Source organism: Camarhynchus parvulus, unplaced genomic scaffold (assembly GCF_901933205.1).
Source record: "Camarhynchus parvulus unplaced genomic scaffold, STF_HiC, whole genome shotgun sequence".
In the NCBI taxonomy this organism is placed as follows: domain Eukaryota; kingdom Metazoa; phylum Chordata; class Aves; order Passeriformes; family Thraupidae; genus Camarhynchus; species Camarhynchus parvulus.
In genome coordinates this window covers 87,906-105,377 of record NW_022148501.1, presented here as the reverse complement: position 1 = coordinate 105,377, position 17,472 = coordinate 87,906, and the positions used below count along the sequence as shown (strand labels likewise).

General features: G+C 61.1%; 1 protein-coding gene across 1 annotated transcript; it reads left to right on the top strand.

Moving 5' to 3' along the window:
* Nucleotides 1–1,567: 1,567 nt before the first annotated feature.
* On the top strand, nt 1,568–15,993 carry EPHB4 (EPH receptor B4). Its single transcript, XM_030970585.1, is given in 20 exon segments — nt 1,568–2,181; nt 2,892–2,962; nt 3,392–3,459; nt 3,532–3,647; nt 4,328–4,484; nt 4,486–4,817; nt 6,334–6,497; nt 7,632–7,794; nt 8,283–8,413; nt 8,920–9,085; nt 9,932–10,031; nt 10,798–10,853; nt 11,565–11,678; nt 12,404–12,651; nt 13,211–13,327; nt 13,398–13,427; nt 13,664–13,735; nt 14,521–14,668; nt 15,205–15,263; nt 15,970–15,993. Coding segments are annotated over 20 exon segments (2,388 nt in total). The 5' UTR covers nt 1,568–2,129.
* The last annotated feature ends 1,479 nt before the right edge of the window (nt 15,994–17,472 follow it).

The window sequence follows — 17,472 nt, the reverse complement described above, 5'->3', positions numbered from 1 at the left end:
CGCGTGAATAAACACGGGGCACGCCGAGAGTTGTGCGATGGCCGCACGGAATCCCGCGTTCCACCGCAATTTATGCATAACTAATGAGGCGCATGAATATGCAACAGGTTCTTGGTTTAAGGGTCCGTCCTCTGTTAACGTGGCGCCTTTTTGGGTTTGTTTTGCCCGGAAAGAGGCGCCTGAAATGTCCGTAACGCTTTGTATTTGTTGTCTCATATTGTCCTAATTCAAACTGTGCAAATTATTATTCCTCTGGTTGTGTTACTATTTTTATAACCACTTTATTAAACTTTTAAAAGTTGCTCCCAGTCCCTCCCAGTCCACCCGAATGCCGCACTCTGTGATTCCCAGTTCCCTCCCAGTTCCATTTTAGCCCCTCCAGCCCCTCCCAATCCCTCCCAGTTCCCCCCAGTTGCTCCCAGTGCCCCCCAGTCCCCCCCAGTTCCTCCCAATCCCCTCCCAGTTCCCTCTCAATGCCGCACTCTGTGATTCCCAGTTCCCTCCCAGTTCCATTTCAGCCCCTCCAGTCCCTCCCAGTCCATCCCAGCGCCCCCCAGTTACCCCGCAATCCCCTCCCAGTCCCCCCATGAGTGCTCCCAGTCCATCCCAGTCCATCCCAGTCCCATTGTAGCCCCTCCAGCCTCTCCCAGTTCTCCCCAGTTGCTCCCAGTGCCCCCCAGTCCATCCCAATGCCCCTAAATCCCCTCCCAGTCCCCCCCTCAGTTGCTCCCAGTCCCTCCCCGTCCATCCCAGTCACCCCCAGTTCCCTCCCAGTGCCGCACTCTGTGATTCCCAGTCCATCCCAGTTCCATTTCAGCCCCTCCAGTTCCCTCCCAGTCCCCCCAGTCCATCCCAGTTCCCCCCAGTTCCCTCCCAGTGCCCCTAAATCCCCTCCCAGTCACCCCCAGTCCCTCCCAGTCCATCCCAGTGCTGCAGTCTGTGATTCCCAATCCCTCCAGTCCCATTTTAGCCCCCCCAGCCTCTCCCAATTCCCTCCCAGTTCCCCCCAGTTGCCCCCAGTGCTCCCCAGTCTATCCCGGTGCCCCTAAATCCCCTCCCAGTTCCATTTTAGCCCCCCCGAGTCCCCCCCAGTCCAACCCAGTTCCCCCCAGTGCCCCCCAATCCCCTCCCAGTCACCCCCAGTCCCTCCCAGTCCATCCCAGTGCTGCACTCTGTGATTCCCAGTTCCCTCCCAGTCCCATTTTAGCCCCTCCAGCCTCTCCCAATCCCCTCCCAGTTGCTCCCAGTTCCCCCCAGTCCATCCCGGTGCCCCTAAATCCCCCCAATCCCCTCCCAGTTCCCCCAGTCCATCCCAGTCCATCCCAGTCCCATTTGAGCCCCCCCAGCCCCCCCGGGCTCTCCGGAAGCCGCAACAATGGATCCTTTCCTGTGGGGGGGGGCGGGGGCGGCTCCTTTCCTGTGGGGGGGGGACCCCGCCCCTCCCCCCTTCCCCCCCCGCGACCCCCGCGACCCCCAGGAGGGGGGGGGGAGGGGCGGGGGCGGCCCCGCCCGCCCCGAACGCGCCCGAATCGCCCCCAAAACGGCGGCGGGAGCCCCGAGACCCGCGCGGGGATTTGGGGACCCTCTGGGGCTCTGGGATCCCCTCAGATTTTGGGATCCCCGCCGGGATTTTTGGGATTTCCTCGGATCCTTTTTGGGATCCTCCTTTGGGTTTTCGGGTTCCCGTGGATTTTTTGGGTTCCCGTGGATTTTTTGGGCTCCCCGTGGAGATTCTGAGGCCCCTCCCGGAGCGTTTTGGGGACCCTCGGGGGTTTTTTTGGTTTTTTGGGGATCCCCCCCGGAGTTTTTGGAACTCTCTGCGATATTTTGGGGTCCCACCAAAAACTTTTGGAACGCCCGGATTTTGGGATCGCTGCCTGCATCTTCTGACCCCGTCGAATTTTTGGGACCACTCCCTGGATTTTTGTGACTTCCTCGGATTTTCGGGACCTCCCAGATTTTTGGGACCCCGCTCTGGATTTGGGACCCCCCCTGTGGATTTTGGATCTCCCCGGATTTTTGGGATCCCTGACTGGATTTTGGGACCTCTCGGATTTTGGGATCCCCCTCTGGATTTTGGGGACCCCCCCGGATTTTGGGGACCCCCCCGGATTTGGGGACCCCCCGCCATGGGGCTGTGGCTGTTGTGGCTCTGGGTCCCCCTGGGGCTGGCGGAGGAGGGTGAGTGACCCCCCAGGGACCCCCGAGACCCCAAAAACCCCAAACCCCCCCTGGGACCCCAAACCCCCTGGGACCCCAAACCCCCGGGACCCCAAAAACCCCCCCCGGGACCCCCGAGACCCCCGGGATTTGGGGGGGGGTCTGGCATTTGGGGGCTCAGGGGCGGATTTGGGGGTTTTTGGGGGGAGATTTGGGGGTTTTGGGGCTGATTTTGGGTTTTGGGGCTGATTTTGGGGTTTATGGAATATTTGTGGTTTTGGGGGGATATTTTGTGGTTTCGTGGGATATTTGGGGTTTGTGGGATATTTTGGGGTTTGGAGCTGATTTTGGGGGTTTTGGGGGGATATTTGGCTTTTGTGGGATTTTTGTGGTTTTGTGGGATACTTTGGGTTTGTGGGATATTTGTGGTTTGGGGGGGATGTTTTGTGGTTTTGTGGGATATTTGGTGGTTTTGGAGCTGATTTTGGGAGTTTTGGGGGACTATTTGGGGTTTGTGGGATATTTTGGGGTTTGTGGGATATTTGTGGTTTTGTGGGATATTTGTGGTTTTGTGGGGATATTTGTGGGTTTGGAGGAATATTTTGGGGTTTGTGGGATATTTTGGGGTTTTGTGGGATATTTTGTAGTTTTGGAGCTGATTTTGGGGTTTTGTGGGATATTTTGGGGTTTGTGGGATTTTTGGGGTCCCGCTCTGACCCCCCGCCCCCCAGAGACGCTGCTGGACACGCGGCTGGAGACGAGCGACCTGCGCTGGACGGTGCACCCGCCTGGGGAGGGACAGGTGACACCTGGGGACACCTGGGACACACCTGGGGAGGGACAGGGGACACCTGGGGACACCTGGGGACACCTGGGACACACCTGGGGAGGGACAGGGGGACACCTGGGGACACCTGGGGACACCTGGGGACACCTGGGACACACCTGGGGAGGGACAGGTGACACCTGGGGACACCTGGGGCACACCTGGGGACGCCTGGGGAGGGACAGGTGACACCTGGGGACACCTGGGGACACCTGGGGAGGGACCGGGGACACCTGGGGACATTGGGGACAATGGGGACACACCTGGGGACACCTGGGGAGGGACAGGTGACACACCTGGGGACATTGGGGACACCTGGGGGCACAGGAGGTCGCCAGCCCCGCTCACCGTTTGTCCCTCTGTCCCCCTGTCCCGCCGGTGTCCGTCCGTCCGTCCGTCCGGCAGTGGGAGGAGCTGAGCGCGCTGGACGCGGAGCTGGGCGGGGCCGTTCGCACCTTCGAGGTGTGCTCGGGGCGGGGCGGGGGCGGGGCCGAGCGGGACCACGCCCCTCCGCGCGGCCGGGGCCCCGCCCAGAACGGCTGGAGCCCCGCCCACGGCCCCGCCCAGAACAGCTGGCTCCGGTCGCGCTGGGTGCCCCGCGGCGCCGCCACCACCGTGATGGCGGAGATCCGGTTCACCGTCATGGCCTGCGACAGCCTCGGGGGGACCCGGGGGACGCGGGGGACACGGGACACGGACAGGGACAGCCTGGGGACCCGGGGGACCCGGGGGACGCGGGGGACACGGGGGACACGGGACACGGACAGGGACAGCCTGCCCAGGACGCAGGGGACACCTGGGGCGGCACACCTGGGGACACACCTGGGGACACACCTGGGGACACACCTGGACACGCCCCCAGGGGTCCCCCGGGCAATGGGGATGCCCTCGGCAACCTCGATCTCCATGGCAACGACCTCAAACACCTGGATCTCCAAGGAAATTACCCAAAAGCCATCCGTTTCCATGGAAACGACCCCAAAAACCTGAATCTCCATGGAAATTACCCCAAACACCTCGATGTCCAAGGAAATGACCCGAAACTCGTCGATCTCCACCGAAATGATCCTGAACCCATTGATCTCCATGGAAACCACCCCAAACCCGTCAATCTCCATGGAAACGAACGTGAACCCACAGATCTCCATGGAAGTGACCCCAAAACCATCGATCTCCAGGGAAACGACCCAAAACCCATCGATCTCCATGACAACCACCCCAAACCCATCGATCTCCAGGGAAACGACCCAAAACCCCTCAGTTTCCATGACAACCACCCCGACCCGCTCCATCCCCGCCCGTTCCGCCCCCCGGGCCCCGCCCGCCGCCGCCGCAGCCGCCCGGCGCCGCCCCGCACCTGCAAGGAGACCTTCTCGGTGTTCTACCACGAGTCGGACGCCGACACGGCGGCCGCCACGTCGCCGCCGTGGATGGAGAACCCGTACGTCAAGGTGGACACGGTGGCGGCCGAGCACCTGGCGCGCCGGCGGGCCGCGGGGCCGCGTGAACCGCAAGGTGCTGCGGCTGGGCCCGCTGAGCCGCGCCGGCTTCTACGTGGCCTTCCAGGACCTGGGCGCGTGCATGGCGCTGCTCGGTGCGCCTCTTCTTCCGCCGCTGCCCGCGGCCGCCGCGCGCCTCGCGCGCTTCCCCGCCACCGTGCCCGCCGAGCTCGTGGCGCCCCGTGGCCGGCGAGTGCGTGCCGGCGCCGTGCCCGCCGCCCGCGGCGCGCCGCTGATGTACTGCCGGGAGGACGGGCGCTGGGCCGAGCCGCCTGCCCTGGGATGTGTCTGTGCGGTGGGGATGGAGCCGAGTGAAGGGACGGGGTGCCGGCGTGAGTTTGGGGCGATTTACGGGGATTTTGGGTGTGGGTTTATGGTGTTTTATGGGGTGTTGTGGGTAATTTAAGGGGTTTTGGGTGGATTTATGGGGGTGTTTGGGTGATTTACGGGGAATTTGGGTGATTTACGGGGAATTTGGGTAATTTGATTTATGGGTATTTACGTTTGGGTAATTTACGGATTTGTTTTATGGGGTTTTGGGATACGGTGTTCTATGGGGTGTTGCGCGTTTACGGGGATTTTGGGTAATTTACGGGGATTTTGGGTAATTTATGGGGTTTTTGGGTGATTTATGGGGTTTTTGGGTGATTTACAGGGATTTTGGGTGATTTACGGGGATTTTGGGGTGATTTCAGGGCATTTTGGGTGATTTCAGGGCATTTTGGGTGATTTACGGGGATTTTGGGTGATTTATGGGCATTTTGGGTGATTTACGGGGATTTTGGGGTGATTTCACGGGCATTTTGGGTGATTTACGGGGATTTTGGGTGATTTACGGGGATTTGGGGTGATGATTTATGGTGTTCTATGGGGCGTGGGACGAGGTGCCGGCGCCAGTTTGGGATTGGTTTTCGGTCATTTCAGGGGATTTCGGGGTGTTTTATGGGGTGGCTTTGCTGTGTTTTGTGGTTTTTAGGGCATTTTTTGGTGTGTTTTAGGGTGTTTTGAGGTGTTTGGGGTGGTTTGGGGTGTTTTCATGCGACTGGGGATGTTTTAGGGTGTTTTGGTGCGGTTTTGGGCGCTTTTTCATGTGGTTTGGGGTGGTTTTGGCGTGTTTTGGGGTGTTTTAGGGTGTCTTGAGGTGGTGGTGTTGTGTTTTGGTGGGGTTTTGGGGTGTTTTGGGGTGTTTTAGAGTGTTTTGCAGTATTTGAGGTGTTTAGGGTGTTGTCGGGGTGTTTTCAGGGTGTTTTGGGGTGATTTTAGGGTGCTTAGGGTGTTTTAGGTACTTTGGGGGGTCTCTGGGGGATTTTTGGTTTGTTTTGGGGTGTTTTGGTTATTTGGGGGTCTGTGTAGGATTTCTGGGCTGTTTTGGGGTGTTTTAGTGGTATTTGTGCTGTTTGAGGGTCTGTGGGGGATTTCTGGGCTGTTTGGGCTCTGTGTTTTGCGTTTTCATGCGTTTTCCGGGTTTGGGTTTTTGGGGTCTGTGGGGATTTTGGGTGTTTTGGGGTGTTTTTGGGTGTCTGTGGGGGATTTCTGGGCTGTTTTGGGGGTATTTTGTATTTGGGGGTCTGTGTGATTTGTGCTGTTTGAGGGTCTGTGGGGGATTTCTGGGCTGTTTGGGGCTGTTCTGGGCTGTGTTTTGGGGATTTTCACGGCGTTTTCACGTGTTTGGGTTATTTGGGGGTCTGTGTGGGATTTCTGGGCTGTTTTGGGGTATTTTGGTTATTTGGGGGTCTCTGGGCTGTTCTGGGCTGTGTTTTGGGGATTTTCACGGCCTTTTCACGTGTTTGGGTTATTTTTGGGGGTCTCTGGCCGCTCCCACTGACCCCGCCCCCCCCGTGTCCCCAGCGTGTCCCCCCGAGACGTTCAAGGCGGAGCCGGGCGGGGGTCGCTGCCGGCCCTGCCCCCCCCAGAGCGAAGCCCCCTCCCCCGGGGCCGCCGGCTGCCGCTGCCGCCCCGGCTTCTACCGGGCCGCGGGCGAGGGAGCGCCGGAGCCCTGCTCCGCTACGCGGGCCGGGGGGCTCGGGGGATTTTGGGGCATTTTTGGAGGATTTTTGGGTTTTTTTGGGGGAGGGGATCTGGGATGTTTTGGGGAAGATTCCGGGGTTTTATTGGGATTTTTGGGGTATTTTGGGGGACTTTGGGGGGATTTGGGGAGTTTGGGGGAATTCGGGGCATTTTGGGGGGCCATTTGGGGGCTTTTGGGGGGGATGCAGGGCGTTTTTGGGAGGATTTTGGGGGGGATTTGGGGGGGGAATTCGGGGCGTTTTGGGGCTCTCAGAGGGGGATTTGGGGGGTCCCTGGGGGTTTGGGGGTTCCTGAGGGGATTTGGGGGGTCCCTGGGTGGGGATTTGGGGGGTTCCTGGGCGGGGTTTGGGGGTTCCTGGGGGGTGGTTTGGGGTCCCTGGGTTTGGGGGTCCCTTGGTTTGGGGGTTCCTGGGGGGGTTTGGGGGTCCCTGGGCGGGTTTGGGGGTTCCTGGGGGGGATTTGGGGGTCCCTGGGCGGGTTTGGGTGTCCCTGGGCGGGTTTGGGGGTCCCTGGGCGGGTTTGGGGGTTCCTGAGGGGGGATTTGGGGTCCCTGGGTGGGGGTTTGGGGGTCCCTGGGCGGGTTTGGGGGTTCCTGAGGGGGGATTTGGGGTCCCTGGGGTTTGGGGGTCCTGGGCGGGGGGGTCCCTGGGGGGGTTTGGGGGGTCCCTGGGTGGGGATTTGGGGGTCCCTGGGCGGGTTTGGGGGTTCCTGAGGGGGGATTTGGGGGTCCCTGGGGTGGTTTGGGGGTCCCTGGGCGGGTTTGGGGTCCCTGGGTGGGGATTTGGGGGTCCCTGGGCGGGTTTGGGGGTTCCTGAGGGGGGATTTGGGGTCCCTGGGTGTGTCTGGGCGTGTCCTGGGCGGGTTCCTGCCCTGACCCCGCCCCCCGCCGGCGCAGCCCCGCCCTCGGCGCCGCGCGCGCTCCAGGCTCACGTGAACGGCTCGCGCGTGCGCCTCTCCTGGAGCCCCCCCCGCGCGGGGGCGGAGCGCGCCGACCTGCGGTACCACGTGACGTGCCGCGCCTGCCCCGCCCCGGCCCCCCCCCCGCGGCGAAGGCCCCGCCCCCGGCGCGTGCGGCCCCTGCGGGCCCCTGGCCTGGGCCCCCGCCCCCCGCGCCGCAGGGGCTGCGCGCGCCCGCGGTCAGCGCGGCCGGGCTGCGGCCCGGGGTCACCTACAGCTTCCGGGTCAGCGCGCGCAGCGGCGTCAGCGCGCCGCCGGGGTCACCGGGGTCAGCGCCCCCCGAGCCCCCCGCGGCCGAGATCAACGTCACCGCCGGGGCTGACGGTGAGAGACTAAAAACAGCCCGAAAACAGCCAAAATCACCCCAAAAACAGGGAAAATCACCCCAAAATCACCCCAAACCAGCCAAAACCACCCCAAAATACCGCAAAACCAGCCAAAATCACCCCAAAACCAGCCCGAAAACAGCCAAAATCACCCCAAAAACAGTGAAAATCACCCCAAAACCAGCCCGAAAACAGCCAAAATCACCCCAGAAACAGCCAAAATCACCCCCAAAACACCTCAAAATCCCCCCAAAAATCCCCTGCAAACCCCCCCATAACCACTCCGCAAACCCCCCTCGGGACCCCCCCAGAGCCACCCCAAAATAACCCCAAAAACCCAAAACCCAAAAACCTCCAACCCCCCCCAAATCCTCCCCAGGACCACCCAAACCCACCCCCCATAACCACCCCAAATCCCCCCAATTCCCGCATTTCCCGCATTTCCCGCATTTCCCGCATTTCCCGCATTTCCCGCATTTCCCGCAGTGCCGCCGCCCGTGCGGGACGTGGTGCGCGTGGGGGGCGGGGCCGGGGGCGTCACCCTGGCCTGGCCCCGCCCCCCGCCGGGCCCCCCCGGCCCCCCCGTGCTCGACTGGGAGGTGAAGGTGTACGAGAAGGTGGGCGGGGCCGGGGGCGGGGCCGGGGGCGGGACCTGGGGGCGAGGCCGGGGGGCGGGGCTTGGGGGCGAAAATTGGGGGGTTTGGGGGGGAATTTAGGGGGAGGTTTGGTGGGGGTTGGGGAGGTTTCGGGGGGTTTGGGGGTTTTTTGCGGGGGTTTATTTTGGGGGTGTTTGGGGTTTATTTTGGGGTGTTTTGCGTTTTTTTGCAGTGGTTTATTTTGGGGTATTTTGGGGTTTATTTTGGGGTATTTTTGGCTTTTTCTGACACTGCTGCCCCTCTGCAGCTGGGGGTTGTTTTGGGGGTATTTTGGGGCTGTTTGGGGTTTATTTTGGGGTTGTTTTTGGGGTTTATTTTGGGGGAGTTTGGGGTCTATTTTGGGGTTTATTTTGGGGTGTTTTGGGGTTGTTTTGGGGGTTTATTTTGGGGTTGTTTTTGGGGTTTATTTTGGGGTCTATTTTGGGGTCTATTTGGGGTTTTTTTCTGACGCTGCCCCCCCAATGCAGGTGGGGGGCGGGGAGGGGCCCCCCCAGTTCGTGACGGTGCCGCGGCCGCGGGCGGAGCTGGGGGGGCTGCGCCGGGGGGGGCTCTACGGGGTGCGGGTCCGAGCGCGCTCCGAGGGCGGCTACGGCGACTTCGGGCCCGAGACCGTGGTCAGCGCCTCGGGCAGCGGTGAGAGACCCGAAACGCCCCGAAATCACCCCAAAAATACCCCAAAAAACTGCCCTGAAATAGCCCCGGCACCCAAAAACCCAAAACCAAAATAACCCCCAAAACTGCCCCAAAAACCGAAATCACCCCAAAAACTGCCCCAAAACCGCCCTGAAATCACCCCAAAAACTGCCCCAAAACTGCCCCGAAATCACCCCAAAAACTGCCCTGAAACGCCCCGAAATCACCCCAAAAATACCCCAAAAACTGCCCTGAAATAGCCCCGAAATCACTCCAAAAATACCCCCAAAACCGCCCCGAAATAGCCCCGAAATAGCCGCAAAATCACCCCAAAAACCGCCCCAAAATCACCCCAAACATACCCCAAAAACTGTCCCAAAATAACCCCCATAACCCCTGAGACCATGGTCAGTGCCTCGGGCAGCGGTGAGAGACCCGAAACGCCCCGAAATCACCCCAAAACTACCCCAAAAACCACCCCGAAATCACCCCAAAAATACCCCCAAAAACTGCCCTGAAATCACCCCAAAAATACCCCCAAAACCGCCCCAAAAACCGCCCCGAAATCCCCCCAAAAACTGCCCTGAAACGCCCCGAAATCACCCCAAAAACCGCCCCAAAATAGCCCCGAAATCACTCCAAAAACTGCCCTGAAATAGCCCTGAAATCACCCCAAAAACTGCCCCGAAATAACCCCAAAACTGCCCTGAAATGACCCTGAAATCACCCCAAAAACTGCCCTGAAATCACCCCAAAAATACCACAAGCCACCCCAAATCCCCCAAATCCCCACCCCAAATCCCCCCAAAGTCCCCCAACCCCCGCGTTTCCCGCTCTGTCCTGCAGAGGGCGCCCGGGGGGGGCCCGGGGGGGTCGTGGCCGGAGCCGCCGCCCTGGGGGGGCTCCTGGTGCTGGCGCTGCTGGGGGGGGCCCTGCTGGGGCTCAGGTGAGCGGGATTGGGGGGATTTGGGGAAATTGGGGGGAATTGGGGGGATTTGGGGGATTATTGGGGGCCCTGCTGGGGCTCAGGTGAGCGGGATTGGGGGAAATTGGGGAAAATTGGGGGGATTTGGGGGGATTTGGGGGGATTTGGGGGATTTAGGGGATTATTGGGGGCCCTGCTGGGGCTCAGGTGAGCGGGATTGGGGGGATTGGGGGGAATTGGGGGGATTTGGGGGAATTGGGGGGATTCGGGGGATTATTGGGGGCCCTGCTGGGGCTCAGGTGAGCGGGGATTGGGGGGGGATTTGGGGGGTGGGGGGGGGATTGTGGGGGCGCTCCGCTCAGGGGATTGGGGGATTTGGGGGGAATTGGGGGGTTTGGGGGGATTTGGGGGGATTTGGTGGGGAATTGGGGGGATTTAGGGGATTATTGGGGGCCCTGCTCACCCTCAGGTGAGTGGGGACTGGGGGGTCTGGGGGGAAATTGGGGGGATTTGGGGAAATTGGGGGGGGATCTGGAGGGGGTTTTCGGGGAGATTTCAGGGAGATTTGGGGGGATTTGAGTGGGTTCCAATGTGAATTGAGGGGGATTATGGGAGCATTGGGGAGGATTTCGGGAGATTTGAGGAGGTCTGGGGGGGTTTGGAGGGGATTTGGGGTGCCTGGGGTGGATTTTGGGGTATTTTGGGGTGTTTTGGGTTATTTTGGGGTGTTTTGGGGTCCCTTTGGGGTCTCCATCCCCGGTGTCCCCCCCCCGTCCCCGCGCCGCAGGCGTTGGCGGCTCCGGGCGGAGAAACAGCGACGAGACCCCAACCCCGGGGGGGCTGGTAAGGAGACTCCAAAAACGGCCCCAAAAATGGCCCCAAAATGGCCCAAAATACCCCCAAAAATGGCTCCGAAAACGGCCCCAAAAATGGCCCCAAAATACCCCCAAAAACGGCCTCAAAAATGGCCCCAAAAATGGCCCCAAAATACCCCCAAAAATGGCCCCAAAAATGGGCCCCAAATGGCCCCTAAAGACCCCAAAAATGGCCCAAAATACAGCCCTAAGTGGCCCCAAAAATGTCCCCAAATGTCCCCAAAAATGGCCCCCAAAAGTGTCCTCAAAAATGACCCCAAAAGTGTCCCAAATTGGCCCCAAATGACCCCAAAAAGGCCCCAAAAATGTCCTCAAATTGACCCAAAAATGTCCCTAAAAATGACCCCAAAAATGTCCCCAAAAATGTTCCCAGAAATGTTCCCAAAAATGGCCCCAAAAAGGACCCCAAAAGTGTCTTCATATGGCCCCAAAAATGTCCCCAAAAATGTTCCCAAAAAAATGTCCCCAAATGGCTCCAAAAACGGCCCAAAAAATGGCCCGAAAAATGGCCCGAAAATGACCCCAGGTGTGACCCCAGGTGTGACCCAGGTGTGACCCCAGGTGTGACCCCAGGTGTGACCCCAGGTGTGACGCAGGATGACCCCAGGTGTCCCCAGGTGACCCCAGGTGTGACCCCAGGTGTGACCCCAGGTGTGACCCAGGTGTGTCCCCCCCCCAGGTGGGAAGCTCTACATCGACCCCCTGACCTACGAGGACCCCGAGGTGGCCCTGAGGGACTTCGCGCAGGAGATCGACGTCACCTGCGTCACCATCGAGGAGGTCATCGGCGCAGGTGGCACCTGGGACACACCTGGGGGGACACACCTGGGGGGACACACCTGGGACACACCTGGGGACACCTGGGGACACCTGGGGACATCACAGATACACCTGGGACACACTTGGGACACACCTGGGGACAGCTGGGACACACCTGGGGCCGTGGTTTGGGGGGATTCGGGGTATTTTGGGGGGATCCCACCTGTGCCAGGTGAGTTCGGGGAGGTGTGGGTGGGATTTTGGGTGCAATTATCAGGATTTGGGGTATTTTTGGGCGCGTTTTTCCATATTTCGGATACATTTACCCGCATTACCTGTGCCAGGTGAGTTCGGGGAGGTGTGGGTGGGGTTTCGGTGGATTTATTCCTATTTTGGGTATTTTTGGGTGCAATTATCAGGATTTGGGGTATTTTTGGGCGCGTTTTTCCATATTTTGGGTGTGTTTATGTGATTTACCTGTGCCAGGTGAGTTCGGGGAGGTGTGGGTGGGGTTTTGGTGGATTTATTCCTATTTTGGGTATTTTTGGGTGCATTTATCAGGATTTGGGGTATTTTTGGGCACGTTTTTCCATATTTTGGGTGTGTTTGTGTGATTTACCTGTGCCAGGTGAGTTCGGGGAGGTGTGGGTGGGGTTTTGGGTGTATTTAACCATATTTTGGGTGCATTTATCAGGATTTGGGGTATTTTTGGGCATTTTTCCATATTTCGGATACATTTACCCACATTACCTGTGCCAGGTGAGTTCGGGGAGGTGTGGCGCGGGCGGCTGTGCCTGCCGGGCCAGCCCGAGGCCGAGGTGGCCGTGAAGACGCTCAAGGGCGGCGCGGGCGAGCGGCAGCGCCGGGAGTTCCTGCGCGAGGCGGCGCGCATGGCGCAGTTCCTGCACCCCAACGTGCTGCGGCTGCGCGGCGTCGTCAGCGCGCGGAGCCCGGCCATGATCGTCACCGAGTTCCTCATGCACGGCGCGCTGGACGCCTTCCTCAGGGTGGGGACACTGGGGGACATCGGGGAGATTGGGGACATTGGGGACACTGGGGACATCGGGGGGACACCCAGGGGACATTGGGGACACCCAGGGGACATCGGGGGTGTCAGGGGCATTGGGGGTGTCAGGGGCATTGGGGACATCGGGGACATTGGGGACATCAGGGACACCCAGGGGACATCGGGGACATCGGGGGTGTCAGGGGCATTGGGGACATTGGGGACACCGAGGGGACACTGGGGACACTGGGGACACTGAGGACATTGGGGGTGTCAGGGTAATTGGGGACATTGGGGACACTGGGGACATTGGGGACACCAAGGGGACATCGGGGACATTGGGGACATCAAGGGGACAATGGGGGCATTGGGGACACTGGGGACATTGGGGACATTGGCGCCATGCTCTGTGTCCCCAGGGCCATGAGGGGACATTGTCCCCTCTCCAGCTGGTGGCCGTGCTCTGTGTGTGATGTCCCCGTGATGTCCCCATGCTCTGTGTCACCCCTCGATGTCCCCATGACCTGGGACGTCACTTTGTGTCCCCTCGATGTCCCCAGGGCCGGGAGGGGACGCTGTCCCCGCTGCAGCTGGTGGCCATGCTGCGCGGCATCGCGGCCGGGATGCGCTACCTGGCCGAGGCCGGCTTCGTGCACCGCGACCTGGCCGCCAGGAACATCCTGGTGGACGCGCACCTGGGGGATTGGGGTTTGGGTTGGGGTTCTGGTGGGTTTTGGGGTGTGGAACATCCTGGTGGACGCGCACCTGGTCTGCAAGGTGGGAGGGTTTGGCGGAAATTTTGGGGGGTTTTGGGGATTTCAGTGGATTTTGGGGGATTTAGGGGAGTTTTGGGTGATTTTGGGGAGTTTTGGGGGTTTTGGGGGATTTCAGTGGGGTTTTGGGGGATTCTGGCAGGTTTTGGGGGATTTCAGTGTGTTTTTGGGACATTTTGGGGTAACTCCGTTGGGTTTTTGGGGCGCGGAGCCCCCCTCCGGACGCGCACCTGCCCGCAGGTGTCCGACTTTGGGCTGTCGCGGGCGCTGGACGGGGACAGGGACAGCGACCCCACCTACACCAGCTCCCTGGTGAGACCCCCGGGCGCGGGGTTTGGGGGGTCCCGGTGGGTTTGGGGGAGATTCAGGAGATTCCAGCACATTTTGGGGATTTTGGTGGGTTCTGGGGGAGTTCTGACGGATTTTGGGGGGAACATTGGCAGGTTTGGGGGGATTTTGGTGGGTTTGGAACTTCCGGGGGAATTTGGGGTTTCTCAGGCAGTTCGGGGTTCCCCAGGGGGTTTTTGGCATTTTCTGGGGTTTTTTGAGGTTTCCTGGGTGGGATTTGAGGTTTCCTGGGTGGTTTTTGGTGTTTCCCAGGGGTTTCTGTGGTTTTTGGTGTTTCCCAGGGGGGCATTTGGGGTTTTCTCAGAAGATTTGAGGTTTCCTGGGTGACTTTGTGGTTTCCTGGGCACACATGTTTGGTGTTCCCTGGGGTTTTTTGGGGTTTCCTGGAAGTTTTTTTTGGGGTTTCTCAGGTCATTCGGGGTTTCCTGGGCGGGATTTGGGGTTTCCCAGGGGTTTTTGGCATTTCCTGGTGTTTGTGGCATTTCCTGGGGTTTTAGGGTTTTCCTGGTGGTTTTTCAAGTCCCCCTGTCGGTTTTTGGGGTCCCCTGTCGGTTTTTGGGGCCCCCTGATGGATTTCGGGGTCCCTGGGGGTTTTGGGGTCCCCCTGTCGGTTTTTGGGGTCCCCTGATGGATTTCGGGTCCCTGGGGGTTTTGGGGTCCCCCTGTCGGTTTTTGGGGTCCCCTGATGGATTTCGAGGTCCCCTGTCGGTTTTTGGGGTCCCCCTGACGGATTTCGGGGCCCCGGGCAGGGCGGGAAGATCCCGATCCGCTGGACGGCGCCCGAGGCCATCGCGTTCCGCACGTTCACCTCGGCCAGCGACGCCTGGAGCTACGGGATCGTCATGTGGGAGGTGCTGAGCTTCGGGGAGCGGCCCTACTGGGACATGTCCAACCAGGACGTGAGTCACCCCAAAATCCGGGACCCCAAAAATACCAAAAATCCCCCCAAAACCCCCCAAAACACCCCAGAAACATCCAAAACACCAAAAACACCAAAAAAACCCAAAATCGCCCCAAAAACGGGTTCATGGGAGGCGCTGAGCTTCGGGGAGCGGCCCTACTGGGACGTGTCCAACCAGGACGTGAGTCACCCCAAAATCCGAGACCCCAAAAACCCCAAAAATCCCCCCAAAACCCCCAAAATCCCAAATTCTCCAAAAACCCCCAAATGGCCCCAAAACCCCCTCACCTGTCCCAGGTGATCAGTGCCATCGAGCAGGATTATTATCAATGTGATTTATCAATGTTATCAATACTCTCACCTGTGCAGGTGATCCAGCAGGATAATTACCAGTGTGATTTATCAATGTTATCAATGTTATCAATACTCTCACCTGTCCCAGGTGATCAAGGCCATCGAGCAGGATTACCGGTGTGCTTTATCATGCTGTCACTGTTATCACCGGCTATACTGCGTGCTGGCAGCCCGCCCCACGTGATCAACGCCATCGAGCAGGATTACCGGCTCTCCGGCACCCGCAGCGCCTGCCCGGTGCGGCGCGGCACCTGCGGATGCTGCACTGCTGGGCACGCGCTGGGGACACACCTGGGCACTCCTGGGCACACCTGGGCACATCTGGGGGCACACCTGGGGGCGCACCTCGGCACACCTGGGCACATCTGGGGGCACACCTGGGGACACACCTGGGCACACCTGGGCACACCTGGGCACATCTGGGCACACCTGGGCACACCTGGGCACGCCTGGGCACACCTGGGGACACACCTGGGCACACCTGGGCACATCTGGGGGCACACCTGGGGACACACCTGGGGGCACACCTGGGCACACCTGGGCGCACCTGGGGGCACACCTGGGCACACCTGGGCACATCTGGGGGCACACCTGGGGGCACACCTGGGGGCACACCTGGGCACGCCTGGGGGCACACCTGGGGACGCCTGGGCACATCTGGGGGCACACCTGGGGGCACACCTGGGGGCACACCTGGGGGCACACCTGGGGGCACACCTGGGCACACCTGGGGGGGAATGAACACCTGGGTGCGCTGTGGGGAGGGGTCTCAGCACACCTGAGTTCACGGGGAGGGGGTCCCAAAACACCTGAATTCAGGGCGGGGGGTCCCAGCACACCTGAATTAACTCAGGGGGTCTCAGCAGCACACCTGAGTTCATTGGGAAGGGGGTCTCCCACACCTGAGTTCATTGGGGGGTCCCCCACACCTGGTTTTGGGCAGGGGGTCCCCAGGTCACGGCTCTGACCCCGCCCCCCTCTATCCCCGCAGCCCCTCCCCCTCCTGCCTGGAGCCCACCCCCCCCAAGGCCGAGCCCACCCCCACCCCCCCCTCGGGGGGGCACCTGGAGCCCCTCGGGGTCACCGGGCTGGAGCTGCTGCCCGGCTGCGCGGCGAGTACGGGGGGCAATGGGGGGGGGGCAATGGGGGCAATGGGGCAATGGGGGCAATGGGGGCAATGGGGTCAATGGGGGCAATGGGGCAATGGGGCAATGGGGGGAGTGGGGGGCAATGGGGGGCAATGGGGGCAATGGGGCAATGGGGGGCAATGGGGGCAATGGGGGCAATGGGGGGCAATGGGGGCAATGGGGCAATGGGGGTCAATGGGGGCAATGGGGGCAATGGGGCAATGGGGGGCAATGGGGGGGGCAATGGGGGGCAATAAGGGGGGCAATGGGGGCAATGGGGGCAATGGGGGCAATGGGGGGCAATGGGGGCAATGGGGGGCACAGTGGGGGCAATGGGGCAATGGGGCAATGGGGGCAATGGGGGCAATGGGGGCAATGGGGGCAATGGGGGCAATGGGGCAATGGGGGTCAATGGGGGCAATGGGGGGGCAATGGGGGGCAATGGGGCAATGGGGGGCAATGGGGGCAATGGGGGGCAATGGGGGCAATGGGGGCAATGGGGGGCAATGGGGCAATGGGGGGCAGTGGGGGGCAGTGGGGGGCAATGGGGGCAATGGGGCAATGGGGGCAATGGGGGGCAATGGGGGCAATGGGGGGCAATGGGGGTCAATGGGGGCAATGGGGCAATGGGGGGAACTGGGGGGGGGCAATGGGGGCAATGGGGGGCAATGGGGGGGGGGCAATGGGGGCAATGGGGCAATGGGGGCAATGGGGGCAATGGGGGGCAATGGGGGCAATGGGGCAATGGGGGGGCAGTGGGGGCAGTGGGGGGCAATGGGGGCAATGGGGCAATGGGGGCAATGGGGGGGCAATGGGGCAATGGGGGGTCAATGGGGGCAATGGGGGCAATGGGGGGCAAGGGGCAATGGGGGGCAATGGGGGGCAATGGGGCAATGGGGGGCAATGGGGGGCAATGGGGGCAATGGGGCAATGGAGGCAATGGGGGCAATGGGGGGCAATGGGGGCAATGGGGGCAATGGGGGCAATGGGGCAATGGGGGGGCAATGGGGGCAATGGGGGCAATGGGGGGCAGTGGGGGCAGTGGGGGCAATGGGGGGCAGTGGGGGGCAATGGGGGCAATGGGGGGCAATGGGGCAATGGGGGCAATGGGGGCAATGGGGGCAAGGGGCAATGGGGGGGGGCAATGGGGGCAATGGGGGGAATGGGGGCAATGGGGGCAATGGGGGCAATGGGGAATGGGGGAATGGGGGCAGTGGGGGGGCAATGGGGGGCAATGGGGGGCAGTGGGGGGCAATGGGGGGCAATGGGGGCAATGGGGGGCAATGGGGCAATGGGGGGGGGCAGTGGGGGCAATGGGG